Here is an 18,519-nt window from a genome sequence, read left to right as displayed (position 1 = left end):
AAAGAAAAAGAAGGAGAGGAAGAGGGGCCCCTGGGTGGCACAGCGGTTAAGCGTCTGCCTTCGGCTCAGGGCGTGATCCCGACGTTGTGGGATCGAGCCCCACATCAGGCTCCTCCGCTGTGAGCCTGCTTCTTCCTCTCCCACTCCCCCTGCTTGTGTTCCCTCTCTCACTGGCTGTCTCTATCTCTGTCAAATAAATAAATAAAATCTTTAAAAAAAAAAAAAAAAAGAAGGAGAGGAAGAGGAGGAGAGAGAGGAAATGGGTTGTTTTTCTGCATAGGTTTTTCCCTTTCTCACTTGTATTTTTACTTCTTTCCGTCTCGCTCATTGATCCATTCACCACATATTTAGTGCCCACTGTGTGCCAGGCCTCGAGCTACGAGGACAAAGCAGAATCTTTGCCATCAGAAGTCTCCCGTGACACAGGGGAGGCAGCAGTGGGTTACAGGGTCATAATGAACATTTATGAGGGTCCAGGGAGGGACTGCGGGGAAGAAGGAGGGCCATGCAAGGTGTTGCTCACCTCTCCTGTCTTCCCTGGGTTGCTGGAAGAGCAGAGGGGAACCTAGATCTTGAATCACAAACGGAATTTGTAGCTTCGTAGATTCCTGTTGTGATTTCATATACCGTGTTTGATTTCTTCTTCATTTGGCATGCACGGTGAATTGAGTACGTGCTATGTTGTCAGCAAGTGTGGGGGTTTTAATCTCAGTTCTATGTCTATAAGGTGAGAGACTTTATTTTTTTTAAGTAGGCTCCACATCCAGCGCGGAGCCCGACCGTGGGACTCGATCTCATGACCCTGAGACCAAGACCTGACCTGAGATCAAGAGTTGGACACTTAACTGACTGAACCACCCAGGCACCCCAAGGTGAGAGACTTTTGGTAAGACACCTGAATTTGTACACAAGGATAATTACCCAGGATTGAGGCGAGGTTCAGAGGGACATCATTCACAAGGGCATTTTAAACTAGCGGTATTAGAGTAAAAAAAAAGTTATACATACATCTATATCTATCTCTTTATCTCTATCTCACTGTCTGTCTATCTATCTATGATGGAAACAAGGCTCAGAGAGGTCAAGGAGTTCCCCTGGCCAAATAACTTGGAAAGGGAACTGAGATTTGAAGGGGGCTTCCCGACCTCAGATTTCGTGCAGTGTCAGGCCCCCGGACCAGGTCTGAAGTGCGCTCTCGGTGAACCTTATAAGCCATAGAAAGGTCAAAGCTCTGAACCAAGGATCACAGACCCTGGGAGAACAACTGGAGACTGAGAGCTCAGCCTGTAGGGGTAGCTGCCCTGGCTTCCCTGTCCCCTCCCCGTGGGAGTGAGGCCGGTGTGGGTGGGCGTGGCCGGAGCTGGCCTGATCAGGAGCTGTCTTCCCGTCTTCCCGTCTTCCCCACGGAGCTGGTTCTGCTGCAGACTGACTCCCGGGCTCAGTGCTGGCTGTGAATGACCCACAGGACAGTGGGTCAAACGAGTCAAACGAGTAGGAAGCAGCAGAACTCCGGGGAGCTTGCAGTGCTGTCTGAGGCACAGAGTTACTGGATTGGATCAGGACACTGCCCGAGAGAGATGCAGTGAAGACACTGAAGGATAATCTTGGTACCACCGAAGACAGAAAGGCCAACCGCTGACCTAGCTGATCTCATGTGGTGACAAAAATACACAGCTTTTCGTGCTTTTGAAATTCTGATCTATCAAGGTCCCATTAATCTTTCCCCACCTAGCAGAACTGTTGGGGACCCCCAGAGCAGAGCTCACCGTGCAGATACAACCACACGGGCATGTGACCGTGTGACCACTTTCTGTCCACGGTTGGTGGGATCAATGGGATGTGTGATTATCACCAGGATGTTTTCAGTATCTCTACTTCGAAGAGAAGAAGAAACTGAAACATTTAGGTTTGACTTAATTTTCTCCCGGAGAGAATTTTACGTTTGAAAGGAAACGGAACTCTTCTGATTTCTGCACGTCAGGGCTCAGCTGCGAGGAACAGCTCAGGCGGACTATGGAAGGTCAGCAGCAACTTCTGCACAGAGCCGTGGCTCTCCTGAGCCTCGCTGCCTTCGTGCAGCTTTTTACTTCCAACCCAAGCTACAGGTTCTCGAACTAGCAAGCGTGAAGCCTGCTGACTGACACTACAACCAAACCACGAGGGGCCAGAGGGAGCAGAGCGGGTAATGCTGCATTTATTTACGAAATGGGAATAGTCATAGGGATTCAAAGTAACAATGGATATTACTTTCTGTGGAAGAAAACAAGAGTGGACAGAATGCAGAGAGCTGAGCTAGCACGAAATCAGACCCACTTACCTGCTTCATTCGTTTAAAAAGAATGCAACTTCCACTGTCCAATAGTAAAAATGAAGTTGACATCCGTTCGTAGAGGTCATGATCCAGGCTTGGCTCGAGGATGCAAGACAGCCCATGTCCTAAAAAGAGGTTTAGGATTTTGTGTGCCAGAAAAACCATTTTGGATTCATTAGCAGTTAGCTGAAATAACAGATTTTGTGAAATTGCCAGGTCCTGTCAAATGTATGTCGGGTGTCAAATGTACAAGACCCTCATGTTTATAAAGACATTTGTGAGAATGTCAGAACCTTTCATTGAGACCCAGACCTGTCAGTGAGCCCAGTCATGGATACACATGGAAATTTGCAAAATCAAATTCACGGCCTTCTTGTTTCTCTCTAACCCTAAACTCAGAGTATTAAGAACCCATCCCTAACCAGATAGTGTTAGACTCACGCTGGGTTTGAAAACGTTTAATGAAGTAAATTGGTTTGCTGCTGCTGCTTTTTTTCTTTTTACAAAGTGTGATTTAAAATTGGCAAGGGGGAAATAACTTTGTCTTCAGCTCTGTATGTGAAAACGAATCCTCCTAGCAACAGTCTTCTAGCATTTAAAAACAAGGTCCTTGAGCCCTGCAATAATGACATTTCCGAAATATCTCTGAGAGCTATAGTTAAAATCAGAATAAAGTACATTCTGGGGACAAAGCAGTGATCTAGAAATCTCTAACAGTTTATGGGTATGTAACTCTGAAGTATACGAGTATAGTACCAACCTAATTGTCCTTTAGTTTGGCTCATCTAATTTACAAACATGATTTCTGAAGCTTAACAGTATTTGTGATGGCAATGTCCAAAGCAATTTTGGCTGAGTAAAGTGCTATTTGTTGAACAAAAATGTAGTTGTTTGTGCAAGTTTAAACATTTCACAAGGCCAGCTGAGTTCATTTCAACCCTACTTACAAAATAATTATTGGCAAATGAAATGGGCTGGGGGGTAGAGACAAGACGTTTTCAAGCTTCTGAGAGATTTACAAAACCAAGTTCATCCACCACTGAAAGTAAAATTGAAAGGTCACAGACAATTAAAAGGTACAGGTTTAAATCTCAGGATTCCAAAGGGTTCCAACAAGAGGAATATTTACAATGGAACAATGAGGAAAATGTTTTGTTACAGACAGAAACATGGAAAATATGCTGTTGAAAATTGTTGGCTCCGAAATAAATAAAATCCAGACTGAGACTATTAAAAATATCAAAGTGATCTACCGTGTGCCAACTCTATATTCTTCTGTTGTTTGTTATAAAGAAAATCCATTATTGAATATAATACAGTTCTGGTTAAATTATCAAAGACATTTTCCGAATGCAAACTGTTGTTTACCATGTGCTATATATTCTTGTCTAACAATTTTAGTACACTTCCATCACAGACCCACAGGCGCAGAGTTAGAGGGAAATTTTGAGTCATATTTTAACTTCCTAACCAAGGTACAAATTGCTTCCAAAATAGTCATTTGATTCATTTCTATTTAGCACCTATTACAAGCAAGATTTTTTGGATGGCAAAATAAGAGATACAAAAAAATACTTCAAGATGTGCGTGGCCTGTTAGGTAGAAGAAAGCATCCTTGTCCGCTGGCTGCCATCGTGCCTAGACTGGGACCCTCTAAAGAGTGACAGAGAGCTCACCACATCACAAGGAAGTCCATCCCTCACTGGGTAGCTCGACAGTTAAGAAGTTGTGTGTTCCCCTGAACTTCATGGCATCTAACCTTCGTTTTGTCTTCTGGAATAAGATGGAACGGACCCACTCCACCGTCTTTAGTGTAGCTTTTTGAAGCTGTCGAGAGGACTTTCTTTCGTCCTACATGGGTTCTTTCCCCTTCGTGCAGCAATTTTATTTCACCTTTTATTTTCACCGCCCTTCACTTTACTGTCCTTGGGGATTGTAAGAATTATTTCATATCAGTTCAGCGAGCTTAACTGTTAAATATTCAATATTGCACTTAAAACTGCATTTTCATATTATGACAGTCAAAAAACTAGAGCTAGATAGCATTCAATTGGATTCAATTTGGGATTATCCTTTTGTAATTGCACTAGCACTGACTAACAGCAGATGTTTAGGGGGGAAAAGGATGGCGCACCTAAGTCTTGCCAACACTGTATATTTGAGGGGAGAGGGCATGAGCAATCTTTTATGATGAAACCCATGTGCTCTAAGACAATGACCGAACTTGGTATCTTATAATACTTAAATCTAGTGGTCGAGAAGTCACAGGATTAATTAGGTCATGTTTTAGAAATGAGGCTACAATCTAAATTTCTTCTTGGTGAGAAATAACTCCGATGTCTTTAATGAACAGAACAAGGGACTAACTCAAATATGTTAATTTTTTGCTAGCCGTTACACGTTTGACACCTTTCGAAGCTGTAACTACCACACCCGGGATAATTTAAATTCAGGAAACTTTATTTAGCTTCCAGAATGCCCCCCTCCTCAAATCCCACATCCATGCAAGAACACAAAGCCAAGGGTACACTAAAAAAAAGAGAGACTGTTTTATTGTGACATTTATGACATGGACCCCTTGTTGACAGGAATGACCGAGGGTGATCTTGGCATATTGCACAGGTGTGATGAAGGATGTACACGTGATCCTCTGGCTGCTGAGGCTGGTTCTTGGTCCTCCCAGACCTCCATGCACGTGTGGGCCAGTCACAGAAATTTCCTTACCACTTGGTGTATACATTTAACAAGTCTTTGGTCTTAATAAGCACCATTACAAACCCTCACATTAAGGGCATTATTATTCTAGTTTATAAATGTTTCAATGATAAAAAAAAGCACGATTACAGTATACACACACTTAATTTACATGTAATGTATTATAACTCATAACTGAGATAAGCTACTGAACTAACTTTGGTTGATTGAAATTAATGAAGTATTTGAACTGAATACTTGTAATTTGGTTTCTAAGTTGTGTAAATATTACAGTGCATTTATAAATCTAGTTTGAGAATTTACTAGCACCAAATAGATATTATAATTGGCCAACCTAGTACTTGTATTTGGAGAAGCAAAGTTTAAAAATTTGAAAATACAGAACAGTCCATCGATGGAAAGCACATTCCTGTACAGCTGCTAGAAGGATGGCGTGTCAGCATGAATGGCTGACCCCCAACGAAAATAACGTGTCCCAGTTTTCAAGAATCAACACATATGACAAGGTAGCTCAGCTACACACGTGAGAAGCCTGAGAAAGTGGTTGTTTTTTGAACTAGGGTAGTCACCTGTACCTTGCTGTCTGTAATACAAGAATAATGCTTATTTATAGAAATTTACTTGGTGAAAGACTGTACCTCTGATATGAAGATTCTGATTGGGGGGGAAATTCCGTTCTACCTATCTATCTTTGTTTTTTAATTATTTGGTCTCTGTATGGTGAATTAATGAAGCAAAATCTGAATTTTCATCTTCAGATTATCGCCCAGTTCACCACTGAGGTAGTCTTTGTCATATTTATCTTCTAGCTGGTTGAGTTCTTTCTGTTTATAAAGTGGAGCGCTGCTGATTTGTAATGAGTAGGTTCCGGCCACTGGCTTCTTCTTGGTGAAGTGGAGGTAGCTGACCCCTTCCTTTTGGTTGATTCTAAAGAAGCCATTTTCGTTTCCAGATTCGATCAAGTATTTGTTGTGATCCGTCAGAGTCGTCAGGGCGGGGAGGAGCTCTAGGATTCGGACCTTGTTACTGATGTGGGAAATATTGAAGGCGAACATGGCTGTCTTCTCAATGTCCCAACTTGCAAGACTCACGTTGGTGTCTCTCTCAGGCTGGTCCTAGAAAGACACACGGCAACGTGTTAAATAAAATGTAAATATGCCACTTATTTCTCATCTTAAAGAAAAAGTGACTCGAATCTCCCGCTAATACCACCGTCTGCTCATGCTGTATACACCGTGTTGAAAATGCCTATTTTCACAAAACACTGTTTAAATCGCAAATCTGTTAAATTGGCACATGTTTGTAATATTTAAAAAATATTAAACTGCTGTCAAGACGGAAGTCAAGCAGTTGCAGGTCTTCTAATGCAGCGGGTCTCAAAGTGTGGTCCCCAGACCAGCAGCATCGGCGTCCCCTGGGAATCTGTCAGAAACGCAAATTCTCAGCACCACCTGAGACCTACTGAATCAGAAACCCAGCCCTGGGGTGTCTCCCAGCATCTCTCCATCTTAACAAGTCTTCCAGATGATCCAGATGCACGCTCAAGTTCGAAAACCACTGTTTTCATAGGCTGTTCTCTTCCCCTGGACTTATCTCATTTCCCAAACCACAGTGGATGGGTTGCAGCACCCGTGCTAAGAAAGAACCCATCTATTTCAATTTTGCTCACTGACGCAAAACCATCCCCTCTGAAGGACACGCCTCTGAACCTACTTCCTGACTCTGATGATCTGCTAATATTCAATGCTTTTCACCTGGCTGCTTGCTGGCCTCTCTGGGACCACATGTGCCGGATTCTCCGGGCCTGGAGCCAGAGGTCTGGGTGAATATCTGTGCATTTCTGAGTTGACTGAAAGGCTGCAGCAGCCGTAGGCAAAGAAAACCAGGCTGCTTGAGCTCCATGTTGTTTTTGTCTAGAATCCAAGTTCCCTCACACTCCACATGGCTCTTTTCAGTAGAGGAGCCTCTAGCTTTCAGAACTTGGCGTCCCCGTGGAGAGAGCACTGTGTCACTTCACTATTCTGCCCACTTGCTGTCCTGGATCTCAGACCTTTCCTTTCAGCAGACTTTGGGTGGGTGTTTGACTTTCTCTTTGGCGAGACAGAGGAAATGAGCAAGTATGTGAAAACCTTCGAATGGCCACTCCCTAAAAGCAGCAAGAAACTCCAGAGAGTCCCACAGACTCTTGTAAAATGCAGCCTAGAGCTCAGGGAATGTCTGGATTTTCTCCCCAGGGAGCTTTTTCACACTTTGGAGCATCCTTGGAGGAAACCACAGGCATCTGGAAGGCCCTTCTGCAACAGGAGACATCAGGAGAAACCACCTTCTGACCCACCTCGATGTTGGAGGCATCTGTTTCGTTTGCACTTCTCCGTTTCCTGCCCCGTTTGGGGTAGCCGTTGATCTTACATTCATAGCAAGCCTCCGGGGAGAGAGAATTGTCATCCATTTCACCGCTGGCAGGTGGCTCTGGGCCTCCTCGGCCCATGCCGATTCCAGAAACACAGTGCCTGTGGAGGAAGGAGGCACAGCCCGTTTTCATTAGAACTAGGAGATAAGGGCGGAGGAGGTGTAAGAGTTCCGGTGAAGCATGGACCCCACCTAGTGACATTTAGCCATTGATTATTTGTCCACTAGGTGCTGGCTGGTTCTGAGAGATACAATGAAGTCCTCTGGGTTGAGGCTCTGAGTCTCAGTTCCCAGGCTTGGTGGATTTCTTTCTACTATCTCTCCAGGTCCTGTGTTGCATATTGATTCACCCTTTCCTTTCTGAACCCAACTGTGGCAGGTGTTTTGCTGTACTTATGCCGGGGAAGGGAACATGGAGTGGAAATGGGGGAAAGATGGGGGTGAGGGGGGAGACCATGTGACTTGGAAGGTTAAAGGAAAATGTCTTCCTTTTATGAACCAGAAAGTGAGAAAGGTATGAGCCGCTACCATTGAGCTCCTTGCCCTCTCCCTTCACTGACCCCATCACTGCCGCCTCCCCTCCACCCCCACTGTCACGAGCCTTCACCACTCTAGCTTCTGAGCAATTTCTCCTATTATTTGACCACTCGCTTTGGCTGAAGCTACTGAAGCTGTAAAGAAAGTTCTAGGTAGAACTGAAGTTGACTTAGAAACGAACTGTGAAGACGTGTAACATATAAGATGCAAGTTTCAGAGCTTGCCCAACTGTGGGAAATTGTTTCAAGTCATTCAAAACCACTAGGGCCACTGGCTCTGACTCATGTGAGGCTGGATAAACAAACCCATGCCCAAGAGAGAACTAGTTCAGCTGTTTTTCTTTGCCTTTCAGTTATCAAAGCCAAGTTACAGAGGGAGGCTTGCATGTTTCACAAGTACCTTGTTTTGTTATTCTGCTTACTATTTCATAGGCCTCTTGGAATGTATTTACCAGGCTCCTCTTTCAAAATGTGTTGAAATATCTGAATGACCCTAAGTCTTTATTTTGGGGCAGGGTCCACTCTAGTGATTCACGGAGAAGCCCAAGCTGTTATAAACGGGTAGATCTCTACTAATGGGTCATAATGAAGACCGATTATTGGTCTCTTTTTCTGTATTAGTTGGCCTATTTTTTATAACCCAGTTTTCTTTATGCCTTTAAGATTCAAAATATAATGCCAATAAGCAGAATCTTTTTTGTGTGTTTTGCACCCATTTATGGGCTCCTTCTATTTTCTGTAATCCTGCCAGAGCCCAATACATTTCCTTTCCCCTTCTTCTATCTTGCAGCATGAAACGTGCAGAAACAATACAATGGATGAAATGATGAATGCTCACCGTGTGTGTGTATACATTCGCATAACGATTAAGTTATTGGAAGGAAAACCCCAAATTTGCAGGCTTTGGTTCTTTTCTCAGAACTCCTTTCCAGTATTTTCATATCCCTGGAACACCACTTACAAGAAGTGTGACTACAAAGTCCCACTGGCCAGAAGCCAGTTTGGAGTGTCACAATTTTTGCTGGGAAAATGGTTCTGGCATTCAACTTATAAAGAATGAGTCTACTGAGAGCCAGACACAAACATCTGGGAATTTGTGTCCTATTTCTGGCATTCTGTGTGCTTCCCGTGAAACATTCTTTTACCTTCAAGTCCACACAGACCCAAAATGAATCGCTTGATGTTTGTGTGTCAAGAAATCAAAGGCCACTCAATTAAGTTAATTTGATATATACACATATGTGTGTGTGATGGAATGTGTGATTTTGTGGGGTGTGTCTATGTGTACGTGTGGTTGCATATGTGTGTATGTCTATTTCATGTCTGTGTGTTCCTAATTAAAAAGGTAAAAATTGAAATCCTTAACAGGACAGACAAAAGTAGATGGACTTCCAAGTCTAGATTAGTTCAGCAGGGAAAAAGACCTACATTTGAAAACCTACCACTAAACTTTCAAATTACTGAGTAAAATAAACATATGTCTTGCCTTCTCCAACACTCACACCTAAGACAATGTGATGAAGTGTTCTACCTGGAGAATACAATAATCATTTAACTCCTGTTTCATGCTCTTTTGGTAATTCTTAATGTGAACTTAAGTCTGAGGTGTAAAGTATACTTTAAAGCCAGGTATCTTTGTGATTTATCCTAACACATAATGTTCTCTAATGACAAGGCATTTGAAGCCAAGACCGAATCCTGCTTGCCCCAGGAGAAGGGCGGATCAGCAATGTGCAGTGTGAGTCCTGTTCTGGCCTGGGTCGGCCCCTGCATTTCTGGAGAAATGAATCCGTGTTCAACAGGAAGATCAAGAGAATGAGACAGAGAAAACATCTACAAAGGTATTTATAATTAGTTTCATAGTCTATGAGTTTGCAGAAATCTTGATGCCTCCTTTCAAATGAAAGAGCCTAAGACCTTTGCAGAGGTAACTGGAACGAACTCGAGGATCATAGAAAGGCTGATTCTGCTCGGCTAGGAGGGGTCATTGGGAGTTGCACCTACTTCAGGAGGTTGGGAGCAAGAGAGCCTCCGACCAGGAGCACGCACAGCCGCACTTACCCTTGGCCTATCCGGAAGTAACCAGGCGGACAGCCGCACAGGTAGCCGCCCTCCGTGTTGGAGCAGCCGTAGCTGCAGGGCGCCTGCGCAGAGCCACATTCGTTGATGTCTTGGCACCCTCCGCTGAACTGTTCGTACTGGAAGCCGGCGGGGCACATGCACTTATAGCTGCCCAGCGTGTTGTGACAGGAGGCTCCTCCACAAATGTGTGCGCTGAGGCATTCGTTTTCATCTGCAGGGAAAACCAGAACACACCGCATGTGTGACACTGGCCAGGCATTTCCACCGGGGACTGCCGGCCAGCTGGCCCTCCTCTAGCACTCGGGAAGGTAGGGCAGGCCGAGGTGGCTGGGGTGGGGAGAAGGACTAGAGAGAGAGAGAGAGAGCGCTGTGGAAATGGATGTGGCCTCTTGCCACGTGGTGAGCAAACGTGGTCGATGAGGTCAAACGCACCAGGTGGAGTGCATTAGAGGATGGCATTCAGAGCACCGACAGATTCCAGGTCTCATTGGAAGCCAGCACGAGTATGTTCTGTGCCACACAAGCCTCCCGTGAAGCACGCAGGGCTGGTTCGTAGCTGAGGTTCAAGGTTTGGGGTGGGAGGGAAGGAGTCCTGCAGTTCTCCATGAGCCGGACGACAGTCTGCACAGCAGGGACCAGCCATACTCTTGGAGACTGCTTTCCCAGTAATCCTCTTTCAGGATGTGCAGGGCTGGCAAGGGCTACCATCCTGCAGGAAGTGTCTGCCCCACTTGCACTTCCTTTTCAAAAATCTGCAAAAGCCCCCAGGTGCTTGTCCTGGGGATGAATAGTGCCTTCTGGTATGTCTGCTCCCATCTCTGAATGCCCCCCCCCCTTATCCAAACCAGCCTCCTGCCCAGAGTGTCTGGGCCATGTCTAAAGCAAAGTATGGCTGGAAGAGATTCAGTGCAGACTTCACAAGCAATAATTGGAAAAAACCCACAATAGAGACAGATGCTGCAGGACTGGCTACCCACAGGGACCTGCCAAGTCTGACAGTAAAAAGCAGGAAAAAAGAAATCTAACTTTAAAAAATCAACTTGAGGAAGAAAACCTTGAGCATCTCACTATGTCTAATTTATACCTTTTTGAAATCTCGAATATATTTTTGTAGACCTGCCTTTGTAGGAAAGGCTGGAAGCTTGCTGGTAAAACATTCCTTAATCGCTCTAGCCCATTTTCAGACATATGTTCATTTGAATGGACACAGTTTGGCCTTCGCCTCACTGAGCAAATGCTTCCAGTGCAAGGGAGGAGGGGAAATGTAACTATCGTTTATCAGACACCCATTGCGCAGCAGAGTGCGAGGTGCTTCGTTCATTTACTTGACCTTCCCAACAACCACGGGCAGTAGGTGTTATGATCCCTGTTTTACAGATGATGAAAGCAAGGCTCCGAGAGCCCGTCTGAGATCTCCCAGCAGCAGCAGCAGCAGGGCAGAAATGCACGCCCAGGTCTGTCTGATCGCAGAAGCCACGTGTTTGCCTTCATGCCAGTGTCTCTCAACAGATTCAGCACCATTTAAACTGGTACTTCCTTTGTGTTTTAGTTGGTTTCACCTTTTTAGATTCCTTTATAAAAAACAGAACTGTTTCTAAGAAAATTTACTTGTATTTATTGTTTTTTGTTGTTGTTTTTTTTTTTTAAGGTAGGCTTCACGACCAGCATGGAGCCAGTGTAAGGCTTGAACTCATGATCCTGACATTAAGACCTGAGCTGAGATTGAGTTGGACGCTTAACTGACTTGAGCCACGGAGGCGCCCTGAAAATATCTGTTCTAAAATTAGAAAAACAGGTGGGTAAAAATGGTGGGGGCAGGGTGGTTGCATATGTATAATATTCTCCCTCCCTCCTTTCCTTCCTTCTCTCTCTTCCTTTCTTCCTCCTTTCCTGTGTGGAAGGAATAGATACACAATAAGAAAGCCATTCGCTGAGCTGCCCTGTACTGCTCAGTGCCTAGCTACAGATGTGTTTGAGGATTCTTTATATCTAAGGACTCTCAAATATCCACCCAAGGTCATTTAGGCTTCAGGGTTCCTACAACAAAAATAATTAAATATGCCATTGTCTTTTGCTTTTGCCTTTACTCTAAATCATAGATGGAGTGTGTGACAGATACCAGTGGAGACCACGGGCACCAAAGAGTGAATGAGGAACTGAGGGTGATTACTTTGGTGGAAAGACTATCCCTGGGCGGGATGTTTTCTCCTTGTTCCTCCATGTTACCTCTAGACTTTTCACCTCCTTCGTCCTGTGCTTTTGGGTTGGGCTCAGCCATTGGTTTCCTGATGGGACTCTGATAGATAAAACCTCTAAGGCCCAGGTCTGCATATGGAGGACAGGACCCATCAATATAAAACACAGATTTATTCTGTATTGTTCCAAAGGACAGAAAAAGGTTAGAAGTAGAGGGAGGAACAGTTTATTTTCTATGAAAAAAACATCTCTAAGAATTAAAGTTTTCTATACGTAAATCGGGCTATCTTGGGAGAAAGTGAATGCCCTCCAAGATGGTATTCAAGTCAAACTTGGACAACAGGGGAGGTTGGGGAAGGATTTATATTTTAGGAATGAGGTCAGACTAGATAATCTCTAAGGCTCTTTCTAGCTTTGAGCATCTATCTGTGTTACTATAAATATCCATCCCAGTCAAGAACTCTCTCCTCCCCTTTCACATTCGTTTCTATTTTACTTTACTTTGCTTTTTTTTTTTTTCTTAACTCCCTGAGGATCTAACAAAGTTTAAATTAAACTTATCTGCGTTAGAGAGCTAGGGTCAAGCAGAACAGGGATTAAGATAACAAATTGGCAAATGTTCAATTTTTACAGCTTAAAAAGAGTGTTTGCACTCACCCTGTTCATCAGTATACAAGCACGATTTTTTCCCCATGCTTTGCGCTCTCCTGACCTTTTTCATCCTGTGCACTCTGGAGCAAATGGCTCCAAGTACAATTTTCAAAATCTTTGTCAATACTTGTCAATACTTGAAATTGGGGAGGGTTTCATCCTTTTTATAAAGACAGACATTTTAATTTTATTGAAACAGGCTTAGATTCTTCAAAAACCCTCCTTAAACTTAGACTGAAACCTATCCACCCTGTCCTCTAAAATCAAAGGTTGCAGCATTAGGCTTGCATAGCATGTGTTAGCAATGGTGTGAAGGGAGAACCACTAGGAGAATTCCAAAATGTAGGATGGGCTTTCTTTTACAAATTTTTCTCTAGGTCAACATGGCTCAACTCCAACTGCAGCTGAGAGCTTGATATATTCCACAAAACAATGAGATCCAGTGGCCCCTGACCCCAAAACCATCCATCTTCTAGGAGTGAAATTCTGGCTGCCCAGGAGTGAGGATCCAGAGAGGGCTGGTCCAAAAGATCTGCTCTGCATGGCTCTGGGTAAGCCATTCTGGCCCAAGGCAGTGCTCATTTTGGATAGCTATAATTCTTAAGAGTAATGAGCTCAGTTTGGACACTGAAACCCCCCAAACCTCTTCCAACTTCTAAATCAATTTATTCTAGAACTCCCAGCCAGGAGACGATCTTCACGGGGCCAAAGTGGAATCTCCGGGCAACGAAGACATGACCTGTCCCCAGACTGAAGGTAGGAAGAAGAGAGGTGGGCTGGTCAGCAAGTGGTGTGGTCTAAACTCTTCCAGCACTGGCATCATTTTAGCCAACCCTACTCACCCCTCCAAAACTGTGTCTTGAAAAGAATCAAACCAAATGAAAGGGATGCAATTTTGATAAATGAAAACACCCCAAACATATCTTCATTTGGAGTAAAGCAGAGCATTGAGATGTGGCACAGCACCTGGGAAGCAGTAATCCTTGTGTCTTTGCTAAGGACGGCTCTATATCCCAGAGTGTGGCAACTAGAACAGGTCGCTCCAGCACCAAGCGTACCACGGTGCTGCGTGGATACTTGGTGAATGAAAAGAAATGAGTGAACTCGACCCTTGCAATGCAGCCCTCAATCAGCAAGTTAAGAGCCTGAGGTTCTAGCCCCAGGCGTGTCACAAAGGAACTGGGTTAAGGACAGACTACATTCTCTTCCTTGGGTTTCCAGGTCCTTCTAGTAAAAGCATGAGCTTGGGCTAGATGGATGTGGCAACGCTCTAAAGTCACAGTGTTTCAATTCTCTGATGTGCATTTATTTTATTTTTTTTATTATTTTTTATTTTTTGACATAAAACAATATTCATTTATTCTCAATGATCTGTAAATTAGAAATCCAGGTGGATAGGTGATTCAGTCAGTAAAGCGTGGGACTCTTGATTTCAGCTCAGGTCGTGATCTCAGGGTTGTGAAATCAAGCCCTGGGTTGGGCTCTGCGCTCAGCAGGGAGTCTGCTTGAGATTCTCTTTCTCTCCCTCTCCCTCTGCTCTTCCCCCCACTTGCACATGCATGTAGGTGCTCTCCATAAATAGATAAATTCTAGAAAGAAAGAAAGGAAGAAAAAAAGAAAGAGAAAGAAAGAAAGAAAAGAAAAGAAAAGAAGGAAGGAAGGAATCAGGCGGATTTGGCTGGGTTGTCACAAGCCTGACCAGAAGGCCCGAATGCCAGGTTGTGTTCCTAGTTCATTCGGGTTGTAAGCAGAATCTAGTTTCTTGCAACTATGGGTCTGAGCTACTTATTTCCTTACTGGCTGTCTGCTAGGGGACCCTTCCCACTCCCAAAGCCTGCCTGCATTGTTTCTCATGTGCCTCCCTTCATTTTCAAAGAAAAAAGGGCATTCAGGTCTTCCTTAGGCTTTGACTTCCTCTTACTTCCTTTTCTGTCAGCAGCAGAATACTCTACTTTTGAAGGCTCACCTGATTGGGTCAGACCCACCAAAATAATCCTTGTATTTTAAGGTCAATTGATTTGGAGCTGCAATTACACTTGCAAAATCTTTTAAGTACTCAGAAGAGTGTTTGAATAACGAAGGAGTGGAGATCTTAGGAAGTGATCTAGAATTCTGCCTAACAAAGCTTCTGTGTTTTTTTTCCTTGTCCCTAGAGTTATTATTTCATTATAATGTATTCTGGTTGAGATTTTTTTTTTTAAACTCATGAACCAGACTCAGTATTTTCTTTCAGTGAGAAGACTCACAACTTCAGTTTTGGAAAAGTCCTGATCTGATGTGCATTTAGAGTTATTTTCCCATGACATTATGGAATCAAAAATGACATAATCTCAGTTTAATGAGTCTGTTGGTCTCCCTTAATTTTCAAAAGAATTTAGCAACCTGAAAAAACTTGCTGTGTCTGCTGCCTACACTCTGCCCCAAAGGCTGCGTAGAGCTGAATGGAGCCACTTCTGCGTCTGCAGGCCCAAAGTCACTCAAAATAGCTTCTGGCTGGCTCATAGTTTTCCGCCAGAGGTAGGATTTTGTCGGCCCTCCTGCAAAGAGAACTCCAGCGTGGGCCGGTGACAACATGCAGCAGAAGCGTAGGGGGTGCTGAGAGTGAAGGAATTCTAGGGGCATTTCATTTCCGATGTTCTCAAAGTATCTAATTTTTTTTTTTTTTTTTTCTGTTTGCTGTTTTGCAAAGGCTGTAACTTTCCCCTGGTTTCAACCAGGTTAGGGCGATTTTAAATGACTCGTTTAAAGTTTTCAGAAAGCAAGCACTATTTGGACTCACAGAAGCCAGGAGCGATTTGTCTGGGTACCAAGGAAAGACTACTTGCCCACACACTGGTTCCACTGGTAGTGCTGGAGGTAGCCCTGGGGGCAGCTGCACCGGTAGCCCCCGATGATGTTCTGGCAGCCGTGCTGGCAGCGGTGGTTTCCTTCACACTCGTCCACATCTGAAAAGGAAGGGAGAGCCGCCTTGAAGCCACGTCAACATTTGTCTCCGAGTCGTTCTCTGAAGCAACATTTATATGAGTGCCAAATGGAGAGGCAATTTTACCAAGAAATCTGACCCCGAAAAGATTATTCTACCACCAGAATGTCAAGACTATGTGCTCCGGAGCTTTTGGTAAGTAAGTGCAAGGAGGAAAACATCCGGATATTCCTGGTAATGTTGACAAATGAAAATGATGAAGAAATTAATGTAAGGCCCAAGAGCATTCTAGGGGATAGCTGTAAAAAGCATTTGTATTAGTTTCTTTGGGCCAGGATTAGAAACTAAGAGATGTCAATACAGAAAGGAAATCCTAAAATAATTTAAAATTTTAATTATGTATTATCAAAGGGGTCATTCTTCATATATTTAATCCACCTTAGGGGAATCCTTTTAGGACTCTGGATCCAATGACTAGAATGTAAATGAATCAAATTCAGGAACCTAGCTATTTTTCTTGACTAGTTCATGCCCTCGTAGGTTATGCTACTCAGCAGAAAAGCCTTGACTACTGAGGAAAGGCACATGGTATAGACATGATCAAGCCTGAGACAAAAGATGGATCTCTAAACTATGACACCTGTGCCGACCCGGTGAAGTATTTCCCACCTGCGGTCGGCTGTCCTCCCTGTGCTCTGTTCCGAGATCTCACAGAGGAGGACGAAGAAGAGAGAATGAAAGTCACCCAGCCTCCCTCCCCCAGGACCTAGCAGCTGCATCAGGCTGCGGACCCCACCCACCTTCGCAGCTGGCGCCAGTCTGATCCAGTGAGAATCCGCGCTGGCATTCACAGGTAAAGCTCCCAGGAGTGTTCTGGCAAATACCCTTAGACCCACACAAGTTGATGTCGGAAGTGCATTCGTTGTTATCTAGAAGACGCGGTGAGGGAAAATAATTAAAATTCACTGAAGCTCTCTCTGTGGTGTTTAAAAGGAGGAGAGTGGGATGATTCAGAAAAGGCCAAATAAGGCCAATAACTTTCCACGTACAGGTGTGCACGGGCACACACACGTGCTCACATATGCTGACTTGTCTTCTTATTCCAACAGTAGAGGAACTAGAAAACAATTCCTCAAAGGAATAGCTACATTTCCTATAGGGTATCTTCCTCTGCCACTTACCGATGCAGGCAGTATGGTGCTGGGTAAATCCAGGAGGACATTTACATGTGAAGCTGCCAATGGTGTTCACACACAGGAACTGGCAGTTGTGCTGCTTGGTGGCACACTCGTCAAGATCTATAAAAAAATGTTAAGATGAGTATCAGGGTCGAATGATACTCCTAGGAAGGAGTTGTGAGTTCTGACCTGTACATCTCAACCCTCAAATAAGCTGGAATAGACACGCGGCACACGGCTGGAAGGAACCTAGGAGATAAGGGTTTGGAAGATGAAATGTGCTCTCCATGTAGACCAAAAAATGCAGCTCTTTGGGGGATCCAAGGAAATCCCAATTCCCTTTCACTAGAGGAATGCAGGAATTTATCAACAAAGGCATTTCAAATAAATTGTGACATTTTAAATATAAAACTATAAAATGAAGTAAAAGATTAGGGATTCTCAAAATTTTCCAAAGCACTGAAAAGATCTATTCAAGTTGAAATGCAAAAAGAAATGTTGATGCTGGAAATTAATTTGTTTGCCCAGTTCTTTTCTTCTTTTCAGTTCACTGTTTTGAATCTGCTTAAATGAGGTGTTCAACCAAACCAATCGGATTTCTCTTCAAAACAAAATTGAGCAATCAAGAAGGAAACAAAGGGAAGAAAAAAACCTCACTCTGATAAGCTAATAGCACATTTAAAAACAGCCTACAGTATTTATCCAACATTGTTTTCCATATCTCAGTAAAATCCTCCGCTTTTACCAGACTTCTTTCCTCATTGCCGAAACTTTTAGGCTCATTCTCAACTCCATTGCTATTTAAAGACCTCAAGAGATAAAAAGTATGTTCCAGCTTTTAGTTGAATTTTAACAACGACAATAACAACAACATCAACAAAATCACAGCGTATTCAGGAACCAATCTACCTTCCTTCTTCCTTCTTCCCTCCCTCTCTCCCTTGCTTCCTCGCGGCCTTGTCTGGTCACCGCATGCAGAGCTGTGCTCGCAGCTGCAGAGGAGAACCTGTTGCTGGCTGGACTAACATCTAGAGTGAACCTCTACGGAAAGAACTCCCCCAAGCCCCCAGTATTTCTCCCAGGGCTGACTTCTCTTAAAATGCAGCCAATCCTGTGCTCTTTCCACCACCGCGGGGCCTGCTGCTCCTGCTTTACTGGTTTCTGCATTATTGGCAGCTGCACCTCCTGCCCGTGGGGTGGCCTCCCCTTCCTCTGACCCAAGGGGCCTTGCTAGAGCACCGTCTCACGGTTGCTGAAGCTTACTTGCACACAGGTGAGGGAGACAGCGGAGCGATTTCTTAACACTGTTTTCTAACTACAACAAACACCTTCAGAACAGCAACACTTGCTGTTCTCGCCTCCAAGAACATCTCGTCTCTCTTTCTCTCCTCTTCTCTGGGTCCTGCCCAGCTCTCATGGGGGACATGCTGGTCCCACATCTCCCCCCGGGCCATCCTTCTCTTTCCTGTCAGTTTCAATAGTACATGTATCTGCACCCCTGGGTTTGATCTTAGTCAT

The 18,519-nt window shown here is 44.2% G+C and overlaps 1 protein-coding gene and 1 long non-coding RNA gene across 4 annotated transcripts in view; one reads left to right on the top strand and one right to left on the bottom strand.

The window, feature by feature from the left end:
* Window positions 1-808: 808 nt before the first annotated feature.
* Window positions 809-16,627, top strand: LOC105236879. 2 transcript variants are annotated; one of them, XR_004625657.1, is made up of 8 exons: window positions 809-872; window positions 9,647-9,812; window positions 11,431-11,582; window positions 11,706-11,848; window positions 13,278-13,451; window positions 13,575-13,656; window positions 15,590-16,018; window positions 16,364-16,627. It is a non-coding gene; the product is annotated as an uncharacterized LOC105236879 (long non-coding RNA). The 2 variants fall into 2 exon arrangements; XR_004625656.1 differs by having other exon boundaries at window positions 11,702-11,848.
* The window catches only part of FBN1 (fibrillin 1), a 225,443-nt gene continuing 211,760 nt past the window's right edge, over window positions 4,837-18,519 (bottom strand). For both annotated transcript variants that reach the window (XM_002917548.4, XM_034661014.1), the window contains 6 exons: window positions 17,005-17,121; window positions 16,624-16,752; window positions 15,726-15,845; window positions 10,033-10,264; window positions 7,362-7,536; window positions 4,837-6,141 (listed from right to left, as the gene is read on the bottom strand). In XM_002917548.4, the coding sequence (XP_002917594.1) occupies window positions 5,752-6,141; window positions 7,362-7,536; window positions 10,033-10,264; window positions 15,726-15,845; window positions 16,624-16,752; window positions 17,005-17,121 (1,163 nt within the window). In that variant the 3' untranslated portion in view covers window positions 4,837-5,751. The remainder of the gene's footprint in view (window positions 6,142-7,361; window positions 7,537-10,032; window positions 10,265-15,725; window positions 15,846-16,623; window positions 16,753-17,004; window positions 17,122-18,519) is intronic.

Source organism: Ailuropoda melanoleuca, chromosome 5, assembly GCF_002007445.2.
Source record: "Ailuropoda melanoleuca isolate Jingjing chromosome 5, ASM200744v2, whole genome shotgun sequence".
NCBI classification, from domain to species: domain Eukaryota; kingdom Metazoa; phylum Chordata; class Mammalia; order Carnivora; family Ursidae; genus Ailuropoda; species Ailuropoda melanoleuca.
Note: the sequence above shows the minus strand (reverse complement) of the source record. Positions and strands in the feature narration are given on the sequence as shown.